The sequence below is a fragment of the Alligator mississippiensis genome, chromosome 9, assembly GCF_030867095.1.
Source record: "Alligator mississippiensis isolate rAllMis1 chromosome 9, rAllMis1, whole genome shotgun sequence".
NCBI lineage: Eukaryota > Metazoa > Chordata > Crocodylia > Alligatoridae > Alligator > Alligator mississippiensis.
In genome coordinates, this window is record NC_081832.1 from 17,193,967 (window position 1) to 17,212,544 (window position 18,578).

An 18,578-nucleotide genomic window follows, 5' to 3' on the forward strand; every position below is an offset into this window, starting at 1 on the left:
ATTAACTCTGCCATGCTAGGAGGCCCCTTGAGTCACCATATCTCAACACACCCAGACAGCAGAAAATGGGAGAGAAGGGGAGGCACTCCAAAGATGCCACTGCCTTCTGTAAATCTCCTCAGCATTTGTGGAAAACACTAACTAGGTCAGTGGCATGTTGGTGTGGTGAGTATAACCTGCCCAAAAAAATAACTTATCTGCAATGAAACTCTGGCAGACAGCTGGTGTTATGGCTTGGACAGTTCAAAGTAGCACATTGATCTAATGATATTGTATAAAAGAAAATCAGCACAATTAACACCTACCATGACCTCCTACATCACCATCTACTTCACCACTTTTTCTCTGTGCTTCTCCAGCTCACTGGAGGTCTCTTTCACACCAACCGTGTCCCCTCAATGGAATGGAAGGCTTCCCAATCTCCCCTCGATCCCAAATTACAATCATCCCTTTGAGGGAACCTTAGTATTACTAGGGACTCCAAGACAGATTCACCCTCAGTGAATGGCACTCCAGCTTGGTTGCAATTTACTGCCTCATTTGCTAGTGAAGAAGCTCTTCCTCATCTATGGCAAATGGTCCATTTCTCTCTTTGCTTCTACAGTTTACTGAACAAATCAAGCTGCTTCTCACTTAAGCCTCTTCTACGCATTGCCCATAAAGAATAAGATCTATTTTCACTGCTTGATGATTCACCACTTGGCAGGGGCTCCTTCACCTTTCACTTTGCAGCTAACTTGTTCCCTAACTCTCTCACCTCCTCCCACCCAATCACAGGGATCAGGGGCCTGAGTCACCTCCTGTTTTCTGCAAACCTGTAATAGAAGAAAGAAACATGAGCAGGAAATGCAGGAGGAACAAGACACGTTACATTTTATTCTGATGACCCGAGCGATTGGATGCCAGCTCCCCTCAGGAGCTCTGGAGGGAACTGTACTTTGTGCCAGGGTTATGAAAAAGCCATCTGAGTCTGCAGCAGGGTCTCAGATGACCTCAGATTGCTGTCATCTCCTAGTAATTTAAGCATTAGTCCTTATGTTGACTCCTACTGATGCAATACAACTCAGGGAGACTTTACTGGAACAATAACTGCTGTACATGACGCCAGTGTAAGCAACAGAGACAGAACCATCAGGCACCTGTCAGGATTGGTAAAATCTGTCCTTAAGGCTACGTAGTCTTGGTGATTCACTTCCCAGGGTTGCTTTGTCTGTTCCCAACAGACTGCTGTGCAAAGCAGTGCCATTTCTACCCCCACCTCCTTTATTCCAGGGTCAGTCCTCATGGCCAAGAGCAGGTATGGTTAGTTCAAATACCCATGGCTTGGTTTTACAGTTACACGTAAATAAAAGTGGCGTTCAGCGGGGCACGTGGGTGGTGTTTAAATGCCAGGATATGTCACTATGTTCTGTCTGCAGGGGGCGATGTTGCTTAACTGTGAGAATTCACATTTCTCCAATGAAGCCGGTAAGAGCGCTAGGTAACAGAGGCTGTGGTATTGATTAGCATTAATATAATTAGCCTGATTCTGCCACCCTTTCTCACTCTGACTGTAACCAAGTCTTTAATTAGCCTTAAAATCTAAGGCTCTACTCACTGCTGTGGGAGTAAGAGACAATGTCCCCAAGTCTCAAGTTAGTGCTTGGCATCAGCTTTACAAAATAGATCCACGCAGCAGCGCCCTGAGATGCAGGTCTGGCCTCTGGCACTCTGAGCTGGGAGAACACACAGGGTAGGCAGGGCGGAAGATGGGGCATAAGGATTTGAGGAACTGGTAGCACTGGCTGATTCGGCGATACTGTGCTGAGTTTTCCACTGCATCACGAATGAGGCGCAGTCTGGATCTGTAGAGTCCCAGCTGCTGAAACCAAGGGCCTGAACACTGCCCCGCACCCCTCCTACTATTCCAGTTCTGCACCCCTGCCAGGCTGTATGGATGCCATGCTCCATGCTAGGCCAGGCCTGGCCAGGGACCCACCTGCAGAGCTGTGTGATATTTCCTGGGCATGCACAAACGCTCGCTGAAGCTGATGTAATTGGTATGACCAGTAACACTCCCCTCAGTACTATGTGCATGGACTGGCACCCAAGGGCATCACCACTGAGGCAGATGACCCCAGTGCATCCTCTCACGGCCAAACCAGCCTCCCAGCGGTGTGCCCGAGGCTCTGTGACCAAGGCTGGGAGCAAGTGGTGACTGCTGCACCCAGAAGCTGGAGGGACAAACCCAAGAAGGCGCTGAAGCAGTGCCAGAAAGGGCCAGGAGACAAACCGGGGCAGCAGCAGCTACTGAGCAGGGGAGTGAGGGGCACAGCCTCTGAATCCGACTCTCCTCCGCCTGCACTGGAAGCCGGAGCATCACAGGGGAAAATCCCCAGGTCAGACCCAGCCCGCTCTCCCCTTCAGGGTCTGCTCTGTGCCACCGTGGGCCCCAGGCCTATTTGTTATGCCACTGGGGATGCATGGGCCTGGGCCTGGGCCTGCCAACTAAAATGATATAAGCCTTCTTTACGGGGAAAGCCAGTGAGGACTAACATGGGTTTCCTCGGCTCGGGGCAAATAGGAGAGAAGAGGGGAGAGGAGCGAGGGCTCGGAAGGGGGCAGCAAGGCGCCAGGACAGCGCCCGCCGGCAGCCCTGCAGGGAGCCAGCGGGCGCTGCGCAGCGATGCTCTACCCCGGGGCAAGGGGCGAGGGCCGCGGCACCCACCCGGGCCCGTTTGCTGCCTCGCGGGATCGTGGGCTTAAGCCGGGGGGCTACTGAGAAGGCAACAAGTGATTCCGGGGGACCAAGGACCACAAAGGAGGGGCGCGAGTGGAGCCCAGGGCTCGTGACCCGTGGCCAAGGGGAGCCAGCGGCGCGCGGGGCTGCCCCCGCCCGGGTTGGTACGGCCCCCCTGCGCCGCGCCGCCACTTGGTAGGTCCCGCCCGCGCCGGCCGGCCCCGCCCGCGCTCCCGCAGACAGAGCCGCCGCCGCGGGACAGGAGCGCGGCCGCGCCGCCCGCCCCGCACCGTACCGCCCCGCACCGCCGCCCGCTCCTGCAGCGCAGCGCACGGCCGGGCCAAGCCGAGCTGGTGAGTGCGGGGCGGGGCGGGCGGGCAGGGCTCGGCTCCTTCCCCGGCACCGGCACCGGCACCTCCGCCCACTGCCACGCACCCCCAGCCCCGAGCTCGGCCGGGCGCACGGACATGCCCGCGCACCGGGGCGATCTGACCCCGAGGGTTTCCCTGCAGGTGGGCGGAGGAGCGGGCTGCGCGACCCGGCCGTGGGTCCCGACCCGGTCCCTCGCGCTGCCCCCGGCCCCGACTCAACTCTTTCCTTTTTTAGTGAATTCTTTTGCTCTCGCTCATCCCTGGCAGCCGCTGCCAGGTCCCGGCTCCGTGCAGCCCGGACTCCCCGGGTGGCAGCAAACTTGAGATGGGCCACCCTCCCCGCGGCCCCCTGGAGCCTGCCACCCACGTGCACCAGTCATTGCCATCCCGTGGCCAGATCCACAGGCCACAGCTCATGCAGGGCAACCCCCCCATCTGTGTGTGTGCCACCCCCTCCTCAGCATCCCCGTGTCCCATCTGTGTGTGTGCCACCCCTTCCTCAGCATCCCCGTGTCCCATCTGTGTGTGTGCCACCCCTTCCTCAGCATCCCCGTGTCCCATCTCTGTGTGTGCCACCCCCTCCTCAGCATCCCCGTGTCCCATCTGTGTGTGTGCCACCCCTTCCTCAGCATCCCCATGTCCCATCTCTGTGTGTGCCACCCCCTCCTCAGCATCCCCGTGTCCCATCTGTGTGTGTGCCACCCCTTCCTCAGCATCCCCGTGTCCCATCTGTGTGTGTGCCACCCCTTCCTCAGCATCCCCGTGTCCCATCTGTGTGTGCCACCCCCTCCTCAGCATCCCCATGTCCAATCTGTGTGTGCACTACCCCCTCCTCAGCATCCCCATGTCCCATCTATGTGCCACCCCCTCCTCAGCATCCCCGTGTCCCATCTCTGTGTGTGCCACCCCCTCCTCAGCATCCCTGTGTCCCACCTGTGTGCACTGCCCCTCCACAACATCCCCGTGTCCCACTTCTGCGGTGTCCTCCCCCACCCCCAGCGTCCACCTCCACAAACATGACCCCACCCCCATCCCATCAACCCCCTCTCCCATCCCCCTTCCCAACCCACAGGGCCCTTCCACCAGCTCCTCTCCCTCCCCTCCCACATAGTACACCTCTCCCTCACCCATCAACCAGCCGCTCCCATGCCCACACTCAGCTCTGTCACCCCTATTTCCCTGCTCATCTCCCCACGCACCAGCCCCCTTCTCCCACGCCTCACAGCAACTGACAGCACCATCCTCTTACAGCTTTGTCAGCAACAAGATCTTTACTAGTTTTTATATGCTGTGAATAGGGAGGTCCAAGCTTAAGCTTCTGCACACGGTAGCCTGAGGAGTCAGGAAGGAGGACTCTCCCTCCTTCCCTCCAGCTCTGAGCTCCTGGTCTGGGCACATTCTTTGTGGTTGTGGTGGGGAGGGATTACTTTCCTTTCAAGCATCAAGCACTGGGCCTGGCCAAGCACGGGGCCCAGGACTTGCTGGGCAGCTGGGCCCAGTCTGGAAAGGCAAAGTTCCTGCTTCGGCTTATGGAGGTAACGAGAGAGCAGGACCTGAGGCTATATTTGTTCTGAGAGGTGCTCCCTGGAGCCAGGACAGCACCGTCAGTGAAGGTCTCGGCAGGATCAGGATGAACCAGACAGGAACTGTAAGTTTGCAGGCCAGCTCCTTCAACCTGCCTCTCAGCCAGAGCTAGAGGGGCGAGGGGACTGGGCCCAGCGCCGGCTGCTACATCATGCTCTCCTGGTGGGTGAGGGGCCTCCCTACTACCTCTCGCCCTCTCTAATGCTTTCATGGCTTTAGCCCTCTCCCAGTTCTATATAAAGTGAATCAGGCCCTGTAAATAGCAGGGTCTTGTGACGCAGCCTCTGGGCTGTGGGGATATTTTTAGTGCTGAGACACTGAGGATTTGGAGATTGGCTGGAATAATGTTCGCTCCGAATCGGTGTCACAGATGAGGGTCACAGGGTGCCACCTCCTCCCCCCGGCACAGTCCCGCTCTCCCCCTGCTTGTCTTCTCCCATTCCCTGTCTGCCAAAGCCACCGATTCCCTCCCTCCCTCCTCATGCACTTCCTCTCCCTGGGATTGGGTTTATTTTTTGCTTTTGCTGCGGTATAAGGCCAGAGCTGAAGCCCGAGAGGGCGAATTCATACAGGAGCATTAAGCAGCTTCCAGGCATCCAGTTTGTGGCCAGCTTAGTCCTGTAGGGTCATTCCCAGGGCTCTGTTGCTAGGAGGGACTGAGACTACAATAGTTGTGAGTACTCCCACGGACAGTGCCCCAGTGCCCCTGGCCTGTTCCCCTCTGTAAGCTCAGCTTTACACCCAGAGCTTTGTGGTTTTCTCCAGCAACAGTGGAACTGAGGTCCGCATGTCCCCCTGCAGTGGTGGGGGCCTTGGAGCAAAGCTGGGGACAAAGATCCAGCTACAGAGTGGACAGAGAAAGCTGGGTTCCTTGAAGTCATTCCATAGAAAACCAGCCTGTACCCTGGCAAGCAGACTTTCCATCCCCTCCATGTAAGCTGTCAGCCTCTTCAGTGATCCCCTATTGCAGTGCCATTCTTCAAAGCCTTCTCTGTCTTTTTAATCTCTTGGGAAGTTTTCAAGAGATTTAAAGAGATATCAGCTGAAGAAATAATGCCCTCCCCCTTTCTGTCTTGGCCCTGCGCCTCTTTTAAGCCCTCTCTTCTTCCCCTCCACACCCATTCATGCTGTCTGCTACACAGAGAGGGGGTTGTACTCAAACCAAGCAAGACAAGGAAAAACAACAAATGTGTCTCCTCCCAATGCAAGCACAACCAGAAAATCCTCCATGGCTTAGCTCTCTGGTCAGGGTGCTGATTAGAAGATCTCACTGTTGCGAAGAACCCATTCAACCGCCACACCCCTAGGGCTAATTTCATCCCTAGTCTCGGGGATTTGACCACAGTTAGTGCTCTTGTCATATCCCCCCCTGGGAGTGGACATGAGTGGAATGGCTGTGAGCTCTATACAGCCAGCCCTCCTATAACTGTGCCTCCTGCAGGGAGGAGGTGGAAGCTCCTTTCACCCCTGAGCTTTCTGCTATTAGTCTCTGTAGTAGCTCCTACAGAAAGACCTGATGCTTCAGCCTGCTGCACAGGCAACACTTCTTCCCTGGTCCTTTTGGGAGCCCCTGCTGAACCAGAATGGGACTGGGGCTTCCCTACAGCCAAATGCATCCCCTCCTGCTCCTCATGTTGCCTCCTAGGACTGGCAGGGGCTGCCAGTGGGGAATTACAAGGAAATCCCCATTTGTTTCCTTCCCACGGGGCTGGCAGGCCCCTTTCCACCCCACAGAGACATTCAGGCCCAGTTCCTCTGTCAGCTTTGGTGCCTGAGAAGCAGCAAGAGCCGGAAGGATTTGAAGCCAGCAGGGAGCCTGGTGTTATTTCATGCTCTTGCAAGCCTGCCAGGGAAGCGTGTTGGGGGGTCAGAGATCTGGGAATGGCAGCGTGAATGTGCATGAGCCTCTTAAGTGGCTGCTGAAAGAGACCACCAGCAGGTATTGAAGAACACGACTGAATTCCCTGCAGCGCACAGGGGCTGCATTGTGCACAAATGTGTCACTCGGTGGGAACATGCCATCCCAATGAGGCAATCCCCGCGATTGATGGGGAAAAAGAATGTGACCAGTCACATGGAGTAAGGCAGAGAGGGAGCGTTTCTCTCTTTTATTTCCTCAATGGCACTTGTTCAGTGGTGGGGACATGAGTTGAGATGTTTGCCTGCTACAATGCCTGAGATGCAGGAACGGAGCCCCAGGGAACGGGAAGGAGGGAGGGAGGGGAGACAGGGAGTGGGAAGGAGGCTCCATCTCTGGGTCTCACAGCGGTCACGGGTCCATCAGGCCCAGTCACCCAGCTGCATATGTTGCTTAAGGCCTGCAGTGGTTACATAATGGAATGTCAGTGCTCGTGGCCAGCTGCCCAGCTGGCTAACGAAAGGCATTTGTAAATGGGTTTACTAATGGATCTGGGATGTACATCCCAGTGCATCTCCCTCATTCAGGCTCTAGTACAGTGCATGAGTGAAAGCAGCATGTCAGTACCAATGGCCTATCAGCTCCCTTGAATGTTCCTATGGTCATAACTATCATGGGATGGGGGAAGAGATGAGCAAAAAAAATGAGTGCAGAATACCCCAAAAGTAGAATCTGTGTTATCTGCCTTTTGTAGACCACTGGTTCAGGTGACATGGCATTCGCTGCTCCATTAGAAAGGAAAGTTGCAACATGTCAGCTTCTGGACCTCAAGGCTGCCGTGTTCGTGCTGTTGTGTTTCAGTCATACCACTGTCTAGATCTCCCTGCTGTGCTAGGTCCTGTACAAACACAGGATAAGAACATATCCTATTGTGTTCACTGTCTAATTAGTCAAGGCAAGCTGTGGAAGGAGAAACAAAACTGAAGTGGCCCAAGGCCACAGAGTGGGTTACTGCCAAAGCCAGGGCTAGAACACTGGTTTCCTGACTCCAGTGCCATAGCCAAGCCACACTCCCTGCCACACAAATAACGGAACTGGGGATTATTTACCCTCAAAGACATTCTCCAGACCCAAGATCTTATGGCTGAAGGAAGGTAAGCTTGAAGGGGGTCTCTGTTCTTTACTGCACTGGTTTTGGAACTCACCTCCCTCAGCAATGGGAGAGGATGTCATGTGAGAGGAGATTCCTTTCCCATTGCCATCGGCTGGAAAGCACTGAGAGAGAAAACAGGAAGAATTAGTGCAGGCACTCCAGGATCACGTTCTCTGAATTGTCATCTGACTGTCAGGCATTTCACTAGAGTTATCTAAAGCTCCAAGACCTAAGCCCCGGCCTTTTTGCACTAACTGATGCTTGAATTGTTGGCCACGTTTCCTGGGAAAGCTGTGATAAGCCATAGGCCAACACAGCCAGTTAGCCACAGATTCCAGTACCATAACAGTTGCAGGCTCACTGGAAGAGTGGGAAGCTGGTGATTCTGCCCTGATGAGAGCAAATAGTAGAGCAGGTGCAAAGCAGCTGAGTTCTGTCATCAGCTACCAGCAGGGCTGACTAAAGGGGCCCAGAATTACCTGAGCCACAATCCTCCAGGGTTAACCTGTTGTCTGTGCAGCCTGCAACCCTATAATTACACTGCCCCAGTCTCCTCCTCCCTGCCTGTGCATTAGCTGTGCCCCCATCCCCATCCTCTGGCTCCCAGACCATCTCACACACTGTCTTGGGGCTGTGGACTGATGGTGGAGGAGTCGGGGTTCTGGATCACCCTGTGCCAAGGGCTCCTGGTACATGAGGCTTGGGCTGCAGCAGCTGGAAGCCAACAAAGGAAGCACGGTGGGCTGAATCTTGATCTATTATTAAGGTGCTGTCTGCATACCACGCTCAAGAGTCTTGGCAGAGTATGAGAGCTGGGCTATGTGGGCATTTGCCCAAACCAGCAGTCCCATCCCTTGGAAATGGGCACAGGGACAGGCAGCCGCAGGAGCAGAGCTGAGCACTCAGACTGCAGTAAGTGGGGAAGCCAGAACCGCTCCCAGGCTGGCTAGCTCATGGCACTGGACCCAGCTGTAATGGGACAGGCAGAAGCAGAAATGAACACAGGCTGGGCAGATTTGACAACCAGGTCTTGCTTGGCATATTGCAGAGGAGAGGGTGAGGGAGGGAAGTTCAGCCCAGACAGGTATTTGAAGTGGGGGAGAGGTGAGATCTGAGAGGCTCCTATGCGTGGGGGTCTTTGTGGGGGAGGTAAGTCCTGAGGCATTTCCTCAGGACTGTCTAAGATATTTTTCCTCTGTGATCATGTCTCATCATCACATTGTTCCTGATACAGGCACAGCCCCTGCCTCCCTGCCAGACAGGGTGGGGCTCTTGGGCAGTTGTTTGCTGCAACAACCCCCCCTCCCCCCCACGCGCGGGGCGCACACACCCTCTAGCACAGCAGTAGGGCTTGGTCAGTGCTAGGACAGGGACAGTCAGGGATGTTTGTTTAATTTCCATGGTTACTGTACAGTCCGATTCAATCATCACATTTTTTGTGTGTTGGCCTGACTGAGAGCAGCAGGGAGGACATCTGGACTGGTGGAGGTGAGACTCCAGCCTGGCAGCATCCAGGCAGCTGCTGGAATAAGTTGGATGGGCTGCAAGGTCTTTGCTGTCTGGGGGTTTTGGTCTTTGGCTTGCTGCTCTGGGGGAGGGATCTTGAGTCAGGCCCCTGCCATGCGCAGGAAGAATTGGCCCTCAGCCTTCTGGTTCTCAGCAGAGAGCTCTGGCCTCTGCCCACGAGGGCTCCCTGTCACTGTTGGGGGAAGAGCTGAGCCATGAGAAGAATTAAATTAATGCAAATGTTTGTACTGGCAGCATCTAGACTGTCTGCATGGGAATGAAGGAGGTCCTCCATGAAGACGGGGCTGTGCTCATGAACCGGGGTAGGGAGGGTATCTGTTGGCAGGCAGGGCTGGCAGCAGTTAATGCCATGTTATTCCTGTCACATTTCTCAGTTCAGTAAGATTTGAATGTCAGTTCCCCTTCCTGCATGGTAATGCACAGAGACAACTTGCTCAGTAACTCTGCCCTGGTTAACAAAGTGGGAAAGTCCAGAGCTGTGTCTGCTGTGTCACACACCCCAGAGACTCCCTGCAGCATGGGGCAGGGCACTGAATGTCACCTTTCTTTACTACTATGGGCTAGAAGAGACTTGCATGTTACAAGACCACAGTTCTTTCCTGACAGTCTAATCTTAGGCAAGGTACTTTCATGCTGCCTGTCTCAGTTCCCCTCTCTGGAAAATGGGTCTAACAATACTAACCTTCCCCCACAGGGAAGAGAAGAGTTATTTGCAGGTTGTAGAGTGCCTGGAGACCAGGAGGAGGAAGGGGATACATATGTCCAGATTAGCAGGCTTTTGCTGCAGTTGTTGACTCCAGACTGGAGTCTGAGTCAGTGACTCCTGGTCTGCACAGCCCCACAGTTAGCAAATCAGCATGCACTCCCCACAGGTAAAATGGAGCAGACCACTGACAGTACAGGAAGGAGGCAGCCTCCCATCAGCTGTGAAAGGTACCTTGTGCCCCATCTTACCGCTGGCTTGGGCCTGATCTCCCGTCTCATTCTTCTCCAGCCAACATGGAGCACGGGCAGCGGGGACTGGACTCGGACCAGGTACAGCAGCAGCAGCTCAAACTGCGTGACAGGCAGAAGTTCTTTGAGGAGGTTTTCCAGCATGAGGTGGATTTCTTCTTCCCCATGTCCCACCTGCAAATAGAGCACAGGAGACGTAAGTGCTGGCCAGTGCTGGGGAGGAAGTTGTCTGTGCTGGGCAGTGATGGCGGGGAGGGGTGCGCATGAAAGGACATTACAAAAATTCCTGTTCAGAGCTATGCATGCTAGTTCATATATTGATGCCTCATACTCAGTGCTGCATGGAAAGAACAGTGGTCCTTGCACTGAGGAGCTCCCAGTCCCAACAACCTGGAGGGACAGGAAGCTAGGCAGCACATGTCACACACAGAGAGGGATCAGATACCAGCATGCCATGCACAGGGTTGGCAGCTTACATACCTTGTGGACAGCGCAGAGTCAGATGCCTGGGTACCTCAGAAACAAAAGCAGAATTCCTCCCCATGCCTCTTACCAGTGAAATAGAGCTAAGTTTTCAGCACTGACAGCTTGTCACCCTCAGGGCTCTTTCCCCGCTCCTTCGACCAGCCAACCATGCCCCAGAACTGTCCTGGTTCTAGCAGGCATGAAACCAAAGCATACCACAGTGTTTTCTCTGGCACTGTCTTCTCATGTTGCTGGCACGAGGCTGGCCTGAGACTGTTTGCCTGGTGTTAGGAATGACCCCCACCCTGTATTCCCCTGGCTTTCTGGTCTGTCTCTGCAGCTCCCCTAGGCAGCATTTCCTCCATGGAAGTGAACGTGGACATGCTGGAGCAGGTGGACTTGACAGATCTTTCTGACCAAGACACTGTGGACGTATTTCTCAGCTGTGGAGCAGAGGACAACAACATTGCCAGTCCCCTGCCAGGTATGTACAGTCTGAGGATATATGCTCCCTTACCTGCTAGCTGTCTTTTGACCGCAACAGCTCAGCTTTCCAGATCTATTCAATCTCTCCTGTGATTTTCCAGTTCCAAAGGGAAATAGCAAAAAAACTGCCTGCAGCTTTGGCCTGTAGGATCAGAAAGTTCCCGCTTGGCACTGCTCCCTACCAGCACTGCTCCCTACCAAAGCCAGCACCATTGTGGCCTCCAGCAATAGAGGCTGCAGTACAGAAGGGCAAAGTTTTATTTACCTCAAATTTTGTACCATGGATCATAGGGAACAATGCTGTTGTATAAATACCTGTATACACTACAGCCTCCACTGCTGGGAGTAGAGAATTACAGGGGAGTGTGGCAGGGCACTGTGTGTGCCTGCCACTTTAAGGGCCTGGAGCTGGCAGCCACCAGGTGCCTGATGAGGGCCGTGGCCCTTTTTGGAATCAAGGGCTGCCCATATAAACAGGGCAGTTCAGCTGCTGGAGGCCAGGCAACATTGCCTGGCTGGAGGGCTGCTGGTATTATCTGGAGGTAAGGGAGGAGCTGTAGGGGATGGATAGGAGGCTCCTGGGCCTGGGTATGACCTAAAACTGCACCCTGCCAGGAGTGGGTGGCCTGGTGGGGCTCTCAGTGGTGCGGGAGCCCCCAGGAAATGCCAGGTCAGTTATCACCCTGGTGAAAGGCGGGTCAGGGCGCCTTAACCCCCAGCCCCCACAACCAGGTGGGTTACCCCTTTGTTTGTAGGCCTCAGAGGGCAGACCCCTAGAGAGAGTGAGGGGCTAGAGACTCCGACCTGATTGAGAGAGTACCCTCGACTGGCCCATGCTGGGGCCAGGACCAGGATGGTCAAAAGGGCCAGGGGCCCACTGCAAGGGATGTCCAAGAGCCAGGGGTCTGGGGTCCCGACTGGTCTGGAGGTGGGCCACGGCTGGTAGCCAAAAGTCCCAGGGAGCCCACACCAGAGAGGGGAAAATAGCTTCAGGGAGCTAGATAGCCAACTGAAGGTGGGGTAGGTTGCCTGAATGGAGGGATCTTGGAGGGGTCCTGATAGAAGGATTCTGGGGCCCAGTGTGGAGCCGGTGATGATAAGAACACCTAGATGCCATCTGTGAGGCTTGGGCTGCGGTGTAGGGGAGGAATGGCCCCGCAGATAGCGCCCCCTGGCATCGGGGCAGTAAATGGACAGCCTCCTGCTTAATTGACATCTATTAATTAACACCAGGCGTGGCGGACGAGAATGCAGGCAGGTGGACCAGGAACAGGTGGGTGGGCCATGGTTAGATGGGCCCCAAGCAGGCCCCCTGTTACAGGGAAATAGAATCATAGAAAGTTAGGGTTGGAAGGGACCTCAGGAGGTCATCTAGTCCAAGCCCCTGCTCAAAGCAGGACCATCCCCAACTAGATCATCCCAGCTAAAGCTTTATTTAGCCAGGTTTTGAAAACCTCCAAGCAGACAACCCAAGCAGGGCACAGGGCAAATCGGCCTGTGTGGGGCCCTGCCCCCAGATACAAAGCCGACGGGGGATTTGACAGCAGGGGGCGGGTGCCGAGCGCCCAGACGGGAAGCCAGCAGCAGTGCAGACTCGCCGCAGCCGCTCCACCCAGATCCACGGGACCCAGGGCGGTTGCCCCAATTCACCTCTCCCTAGGGACGGCCCTGCCTCCGAGGATGGAGCTTCCACCACCTCTCTGGGTAGCCTGTTCCAGTGTTTTACTACCCTCCTAGTGAGAAAATTCTTCCTAATATGTAACCTAAACTTCCCTTGCTGTAACTTGAGACCATTGCTCCTTATTCAGTCATCTGCCACCACTGAGAACAGTCCAGCTCTATCCTCTTTTGAACCCTCCTTCAGGTAGTTGAAGGCTGCTTTTAAGTCCCCTCTCTGTCTCCTCTTCTCCAAACTAAATAAGCCCAGTTCCTTCAGTCTTTCTTTAGAAGTCATGCACCGCAGCCCCCTCACCATTTTTGTCGCCGTCCACTGGACTCCCTCCAATTTGTCCGCATTCTTTCTGTAGTGGGGGGCCCAAAACTGAACACAATACTCCAGATGTGGCCTTTCCAGTGTTGAATAGAGGGGAAGAATCACTTCCCTTCATGTACTGGCAACACTCCTGCCATTAGCCTTCTTGGTGACAATTGCACACTGCTGGCTCATGTTCAGCTTATTGTCCACTGTAACCCCCATGTCCTTTTCTGTGGAGCTGCTGCCCAACCAGTCAGCCCCCAGCCTGTCCTGGTGCATGGGATTGTTCTTGCACTTCTTAGGGACTGTTGCAGGACTTTGCACTTGTCTTTGTTGAACCTCATGAGATTCCTTTTGGATTGCAGTCCTCCAATTTGTCTAGGTCACTCTGAATCCTATAGAGAAATAAAGAAGCAAATCAGCTTTTCAAACCAGCAATCATCCCTACCCTCCAGCATATCAAGAACCCTACTCCCCCCAGCTTGGTGTCATCTGTGACCTTTCAGGATGCAGATGACCTCAGACACCCTTTGCTGAATTTACTTTACAGTGGTGCTGGGTCACTGCATGAGGAGGGAGACCAGGACTCCTTTCCCCCCTTCCACGCTTGCTGCAATGATTCACACAGGGAATGAGTCAAGCCCTTTACCAATAGCTTCTGCCGAGCTCCAGTAAAAGACCTCACACATAACAGCTCCAGGCCAGCTTCCACCAACTAAATAAGGAAAGCTTCACTGCCAAAAAAGTTGGGGAAGGAATGTGAGGCCCATGCCCTGCAGCCAGGCTGGGATTTGGGAATGGGAGCTAGCTAGCTCCTGCTGAAGAGTACAATGGGGTTCCGGGGTCAGTAGCTGATGCTTGTCTGGAGGGAGCCGGCACCTCTCTGTCACAGAAAACCCAGTGATCTTCAGATTCCCCCTTACCCCTGCAAGGTTGTTCTCCCGGCAGGAAAAATTCTTGGCTGTTGCCTCATCTTCTTTCATGCCCAGACTCCTAGGAGCCTTGCACCCCACCCCTGAAATAGTGCAGTGCACAAACCCAGAGCCCTCCACTAACTGGGACTGGCAGGGCTGGGGGAGATGATGGGGCCAGGCAGAGAGCCCATCAGGGTCCAGACCTGCCAGTTGTATTTCCTTATTTTGATTCTCCCTGCTTGACAGATCCCAGCCAATGCCCAGATGAGATCACCCTGCAAGTGCCCCACACAACTGAGATCAAATCGCGGATCTCATCCACATCCTCTGCCTCCACAGACCTGAACAGCCTGGACACCAGTGAGGAAGGGGCAGAAACTCCTGTGGTGCAGTCGGATGAGGAGGACCTGCAGGAGGACAACCCTAAACAGCAGGTGGTCAGAAGTTAGCATCAAGCTCCCTGCTCTCTCTTCACCCGGCCACTGCATGGACCTGCCAGCATGAAAGGAAGGCTGCTGGCTGTTTGACTCTCGTAAATCCCAAGCAGTGTCTCCATCCTAAGCCGCTGCCTTCAAGGACTGGAGATGAGTTCCCCCTCCCCCTGCTAGTTCAGCCAAGGGGACAAGAGTGGGGCCCAGAAGAAGAGGGATATCATAGGGTACAGAAATTAACTCTTCAGGCTTTGCTACTAACACTCCTGCTTCACCCACCTAAGCTGCTAAGCTCACCCTGGTTGCAGCTGCACCCAGTCCCTGCAAGGCCCCTCTGCTGGATCTCGGCTTCCCTTGGCCCCTCTAGACAAACATTTAACAGCAGCCTACAGAGAAATAACACTCCTGTCAAACAAGCAATCAGGGTGTGTGTGTTATTGGAAGAGAGTCATGGGTGCCCAGGAGATGGGGGACATGAGTTGTTTGGCCTTGGAAGGAGCTAGAGGAAGAGGCAAGTGTGGCAGGGGTGAAGTGCATTGAGTCAGACTACAAAAGCAAACCTCCCTAGGAGATGAGCTCACATTTCAGACCCTGAAGCAGAGGTCTTACCCAGTTCCCAGCCCAGAGTCCTGCCTGACAAGCAGCACAGTCCCTTTATCTGCCTACAACATGTGGATGGAGAAAATCAACAGCCCATTGAAACTATGCTGGTGGTAATACAGAGGGGGCTTTGTGGTGTTCTGCATTTCTGACCTGCTCCAATTGCAGGGGGAGATGCCATAGTCTCAGACTAATAACAGACCTGACCTAGCACTAAGTCCACAGGAACAGGTAAGCTGTAACATGACCCCAAATGTGTGCCAGTGCAGTTCCCCATGGATCAGCCTGCCCCTGATTCTGGCTCTCATTAACAAGTGCAGCAACAGCAGTCAAAACACCTGAGTGAGCAACAGCATATGCAGCATGCTTGTAGTAGCTCTGGCTGCGATTCCTGAGAGGAATCTTACACAGAGCGAAGAACATGCTGTCACTAACTTGGGCTTGGCCACTGCTCTTGCCTTCTTTATAACATAGCAAGTACAGCCAGAGGCAGATCAGGTTGGAGGAAAGCTGCTTCCACCAGGTGCTGCCAGACAGGTGTCCTGGCTTTAATCCAGCTATAAAAGGGGAATTTGTCATGCCCATAGCAAAACTGGGTCAGCCATAAGGAGAGGAGTCTGAGATAGAAATAACAGGCATAGTGTAATGTCCTAGATCTTGGCTTCTTCCTTGGAACACTCAGAATTTAACAGAACCTGGACTAACTTGTCAGCAACCCTGGCTGGACCATGGCTGTAGCAGTTAGCATCTCATGTACCTTTAAGCTACAAGCCAGGTGCAGATGAGTCATGCCTCAGACACACAGTGCAGCTTGTAAAACACTTTATCTAGAGGGAGTAGAGAGAAAAGAAAGGGCTGAAAAAAAGGAAGTGACTCAGGGGCTGGCAACTCCAGAGAGGCGGGACAGCACAGAAATAGATAAGCCCAGACATCAAGGAAATGAGAGCAAAACCCATGGAAAAACAAGCAGCAAATTGTCCTCATTCAGCAAGGGCAGACCTCAACTGCAGAACTCATTTTCAGCAGTCAGTGGGAAGAGCCTTGCAGGGAGCAGCTCAAGCTGGAAGCCCTCTCTTAAGCCTACAAAGGTTCCAACCAGTGCCCCCACCCATCCTAGCCCACATCCAGATGCAACATAATGAGCTCTGAGTCTCCATTCTTGTACTCATTAGAGGCCTCTTCCATCACCTAAGGTAGAGTTGACAATACAATCATTGCAAGGGTGCAGCACTGTGGATCTGCTCAAGGTACTTGCAGGTGGCCTCTGGTGGTAGGTGCTTTAGGGCCCCTCTAAATGTGCAAGTAAAGGTGCGATAGGATCAGATGTGCAATCCACACAATAATGCTTTCTACCATGCCACACGTGCATGGCAGGAAATCTGTTTGTGAAACTGCAAATTAGTTCTCATCACACATGGTTGCCAGTGCGGGGGGGGGGGGGGGGGGGAGGGAGGTCCAGGATCACAATCCTGGGCTCCCTTTGCACTGGCGAGTAAAAACTCCTGTGGCTGGGAACCTTGTCAACTGGCAGGGCTCCCAGCTGTGGGGGCGTAGATCCCAAATTAAAGTTTAATTAGACATTCAAATGAAAAAGTTAGATGGAAACAGCCATAAAAAGTTATTGTACATTTTGCAGCTCTAACTTCATAGCTGGATAGACATTTTTATGACTTGATAGTTACTTTGCACATAGCTGGTCTCAATAAGTTGCACAGTTCACCTGGTAATTGTATAATACATGTAACATGGAGGGGACTATTTGAATGCATTTTAATTACACATTCAAATTAAAACTGCATAGAAACCAGCACTAGAGTTGTGACTTGTTTTCAAGCCCTAACTTTAGAGCTGATTGCCTGTTTTTCTTTTCTTCTTTACAACTGGAGACTCATTTTTAGCTTGTGATAATTACTTCGCATGTGCAGTTGGTCTACATTTATTGCCCACTTCACCAGTGCATTGCACGATAATTACTTGACACTTGTGGCCAGTTTAAAATTTACTGCACATGTCGCTAGTGAATTGGGTAACGGCTCCTTGGCAGGAGCGGCAGGCCTACATTTATGGCACGACCGATTTGTGATTTTTTTTCTTTTTTTAAAGGAAATTTTTTTGTGTTCCAAATCAGACAATTCGATCCCAAATTCGTGAGTCATTCAAGAGCCACACGTGGCCCTGCTACTGGCAAGCGGCCCCACCCCCGCCTGGGGCTTCAGATGCTTCCAAATCCTTTGGCCGGCGTCCTACGCGCAGGCCCGAGCCCGGAGATGGGGCCCCGAGTCTCGCTTGCCCTCAGCCGCAGGAGCGAGCTAGGGAGGCGTCTCCCGGTTCCATAAAGTGCGCGTGTAGCCGAGACCCAGCTCCCACCCTACTGGAAGTGAATGCGGGAGGCCCCAGTCTGGGCACTGCCCCAGCCAGCAACTAGGAAACCTGCCTTGGTGCTCGGTGCTCCCCCTGCCCGATCCGTCACAAACACAAGCAGCGACTGCCCCGGACACTGCGCGACGCGCGTGCCGTGCAGCCCGCGCCGCCCCGGAGACCCGCCTGCACACAGCCGCGCCAGGCACCGCCGTCCGGGCGCGGGCAGAACCGCCCCGCCCTCCCGGCACCCAGGCAGGCGCGTCTCTATGGTCGGCGCCGGCAGTACCTCGCCATCGGGCTAGCGAGACGGAAGCGGAAGGTGTGGGCGTGGTGCGCGAGCTGTTGCTCAACCCGCTGCGTCCGGAGCTGCCGGGACGGGTCTGTGGCCCCATGTCTGAGCCCCGGGCCTGGTTCTAGGGCTTGTCGCCGGGGGAGTCCCGCGGTGCTGGGGCCCGTCCCCAGGGGAGGCCGCACGGGCGGACTCGGCTGGCGCGCGGGGGCTGCAGTTGCTCCTGGAAGTACAGACGAGCCGGGCGGGAACGGCGCTCAGGTCTCGAGTCCAGGCCCGTCTAGACCATCCTGAACACGCGTTTGTCCAGCCTCTTACCCGCGTGAGGAACCGGCCTCCCGCCCGGCTGCAGGCACAAGCGACCGACCATCGCGACACGGACTCGGTCACGGTCCTGCCAGCGCGAGGAGAGGAGGGAGTTTGTGAAAATATGTTCGAGATCCAGGGAGATGGACCGTGCGGGCCTTGCCCCTGTTCGATAGCTGCCGCATTATGGTTCTAGTTACGATGCCCACACGTATCTTTACTTCCCTTTCCTTGCAATGGCCAATTTCATTTTTCAAGCACCTGATGTAAGACTTAAATTATAGCAGACCCTTTACATCTGGGGACTGGGGCCAGTGGCATAATCTGTGGTTTTCTTGTTCAGTGTTAATAAATCCTGGAAAGAGTTTAGCAATCTGCTCCCTGGGATATTTTGTGCCTCTGAACTTACTCCAACAGCCTCATTCAAATCCCTGAGCCTGACCAGTGGTGAAATAGTGTGGGGAGGGGGTGCTGGCTTTACCCTGTGTGGGCAGCTCCACTTGTTGCTCCTTTGCTTTGCTATGGCTGGTATAGAGCAGGGTCCTGGGAGGAGCAATGATGCTGACGACCATCCAAAGCATTGTT

At 54.2% G+C, this 18,578-nt stretch overlaps 2 protein-coding genes and 1 long non-coding RNA gene across 6 annotated transcripts in view; 2 read left to right on the top strand and 1 right to left on the bottom strand.

The window, feature by feature from the left end:
* Window positions 1–1,424: 1,424 nt before the first annotated feature.
* On the top strand, window positions 1,425–4,335 carry LOC132243394 (uncharacterized). Its single transcript, XM_059713059.1, has 2 exons — window positions 1,425–1,467; window positions 3,043–4,335. The coding sequence occupies exons 1-2, from the start codon at window positions 1,425–1,427 to the stop codon at window positions 4,320–4,322; spliced, it is 1,323 nt and encodes a 440-aa protein (XP_059569042.1). The 3' UTR covers window positions 4,323–4,335.
* DBNDD2 (dysbindin domain containing 2) lies at window positions 2,923–18,362 on the top strand. 3 transcript variants are annotated; one of them, XM_019484598.2, is made up of 4 exons: window positions 2,923–3,072; window positions 10,207–10,362; window positions 10,972–11,115; window positions 14,253–18,362. In XM_019484598.2, the coding sequence occupies exons 2-4, from the start codon at window positions 10,212–10,214 to the stop codon at window positions 14,453–14,455; spliced, it is 498 nt and encodes a 165-aa protein (XP_019340143.1). In that variant the 5' UTR covers window positions 2,923–3,072; window positions 10,207–10,211; the 3' UTR covers window positions 14,456–18,362. The 3 variants fall into 3 exon arrangements, with proteins under 3 accessions (XP_019340143.1, XP_059589176.1, XP_014465201.1); XM_059733193.1 differs by having other exon boundaries at window positions 2,937–3,072; window positions 14,346–18,362; XM_014609715.3 differs by lacking the exon at window positions 2,923–3,072 and adding an exon at window positions 4,555–4,738.
* Window positions 10,253–18,578, bottom strand: part of LOC109282476 (uncharacterized) — a 31,826-nt gene continuing 23,500 nt past the window's right edge. For both annotated transcript variants that reach the window (XR_009464328.1, XR_009464327.1), the window contains exons 3-4: window positions 13,090–13,487; window positions 10,253–10,340 (exon numbers count right to left, since the gene is read on the bottom strand). This is a non-coding gene — a long non-coding RNA (uncharacterized LOC109282476). The remainder of the gene's footprint in view (window positions 10,341–13,089; window positions 13,488–18,578) is intronic.

Coding starts and splice junctions, on each gene's coding strand:
- LOC132243394 (XM_059713059.1), top strand. CDS start 1,425: ATGTTGCTTAACTGTGAGAATTCACATTTCTCCAATGAAGCCG. Junction 1,468..3,042: donor ACATTTCTCCAATGAAGCCG/GTAAGAGCGCTA, acceptor CCGCTCCTGCAG/CGCAGCGCACGGCCGGGCCA.
- DBNDD2 (XM_019484598.2), top strand. CDS start 10,212: ATGGAGCACGGGCAGCGGGGACTGGACTCGGACCAGGTACAGCAGCAG. Junction 10,363..10,971: donor GCAAATAGAGCACAGGAGAC/GTAAGTGCTGGC, acceptor CTGTCTCTGCAG/CTCCCCTAGGCAGCATTTCC. Junction 11,116..14,252: donor CATTGCCAGTCCCCTGCCAG/GTATGTACAGTC, acceptor CCTGCTTGACAG/ATCCCAGCCAATGCCCAGAT.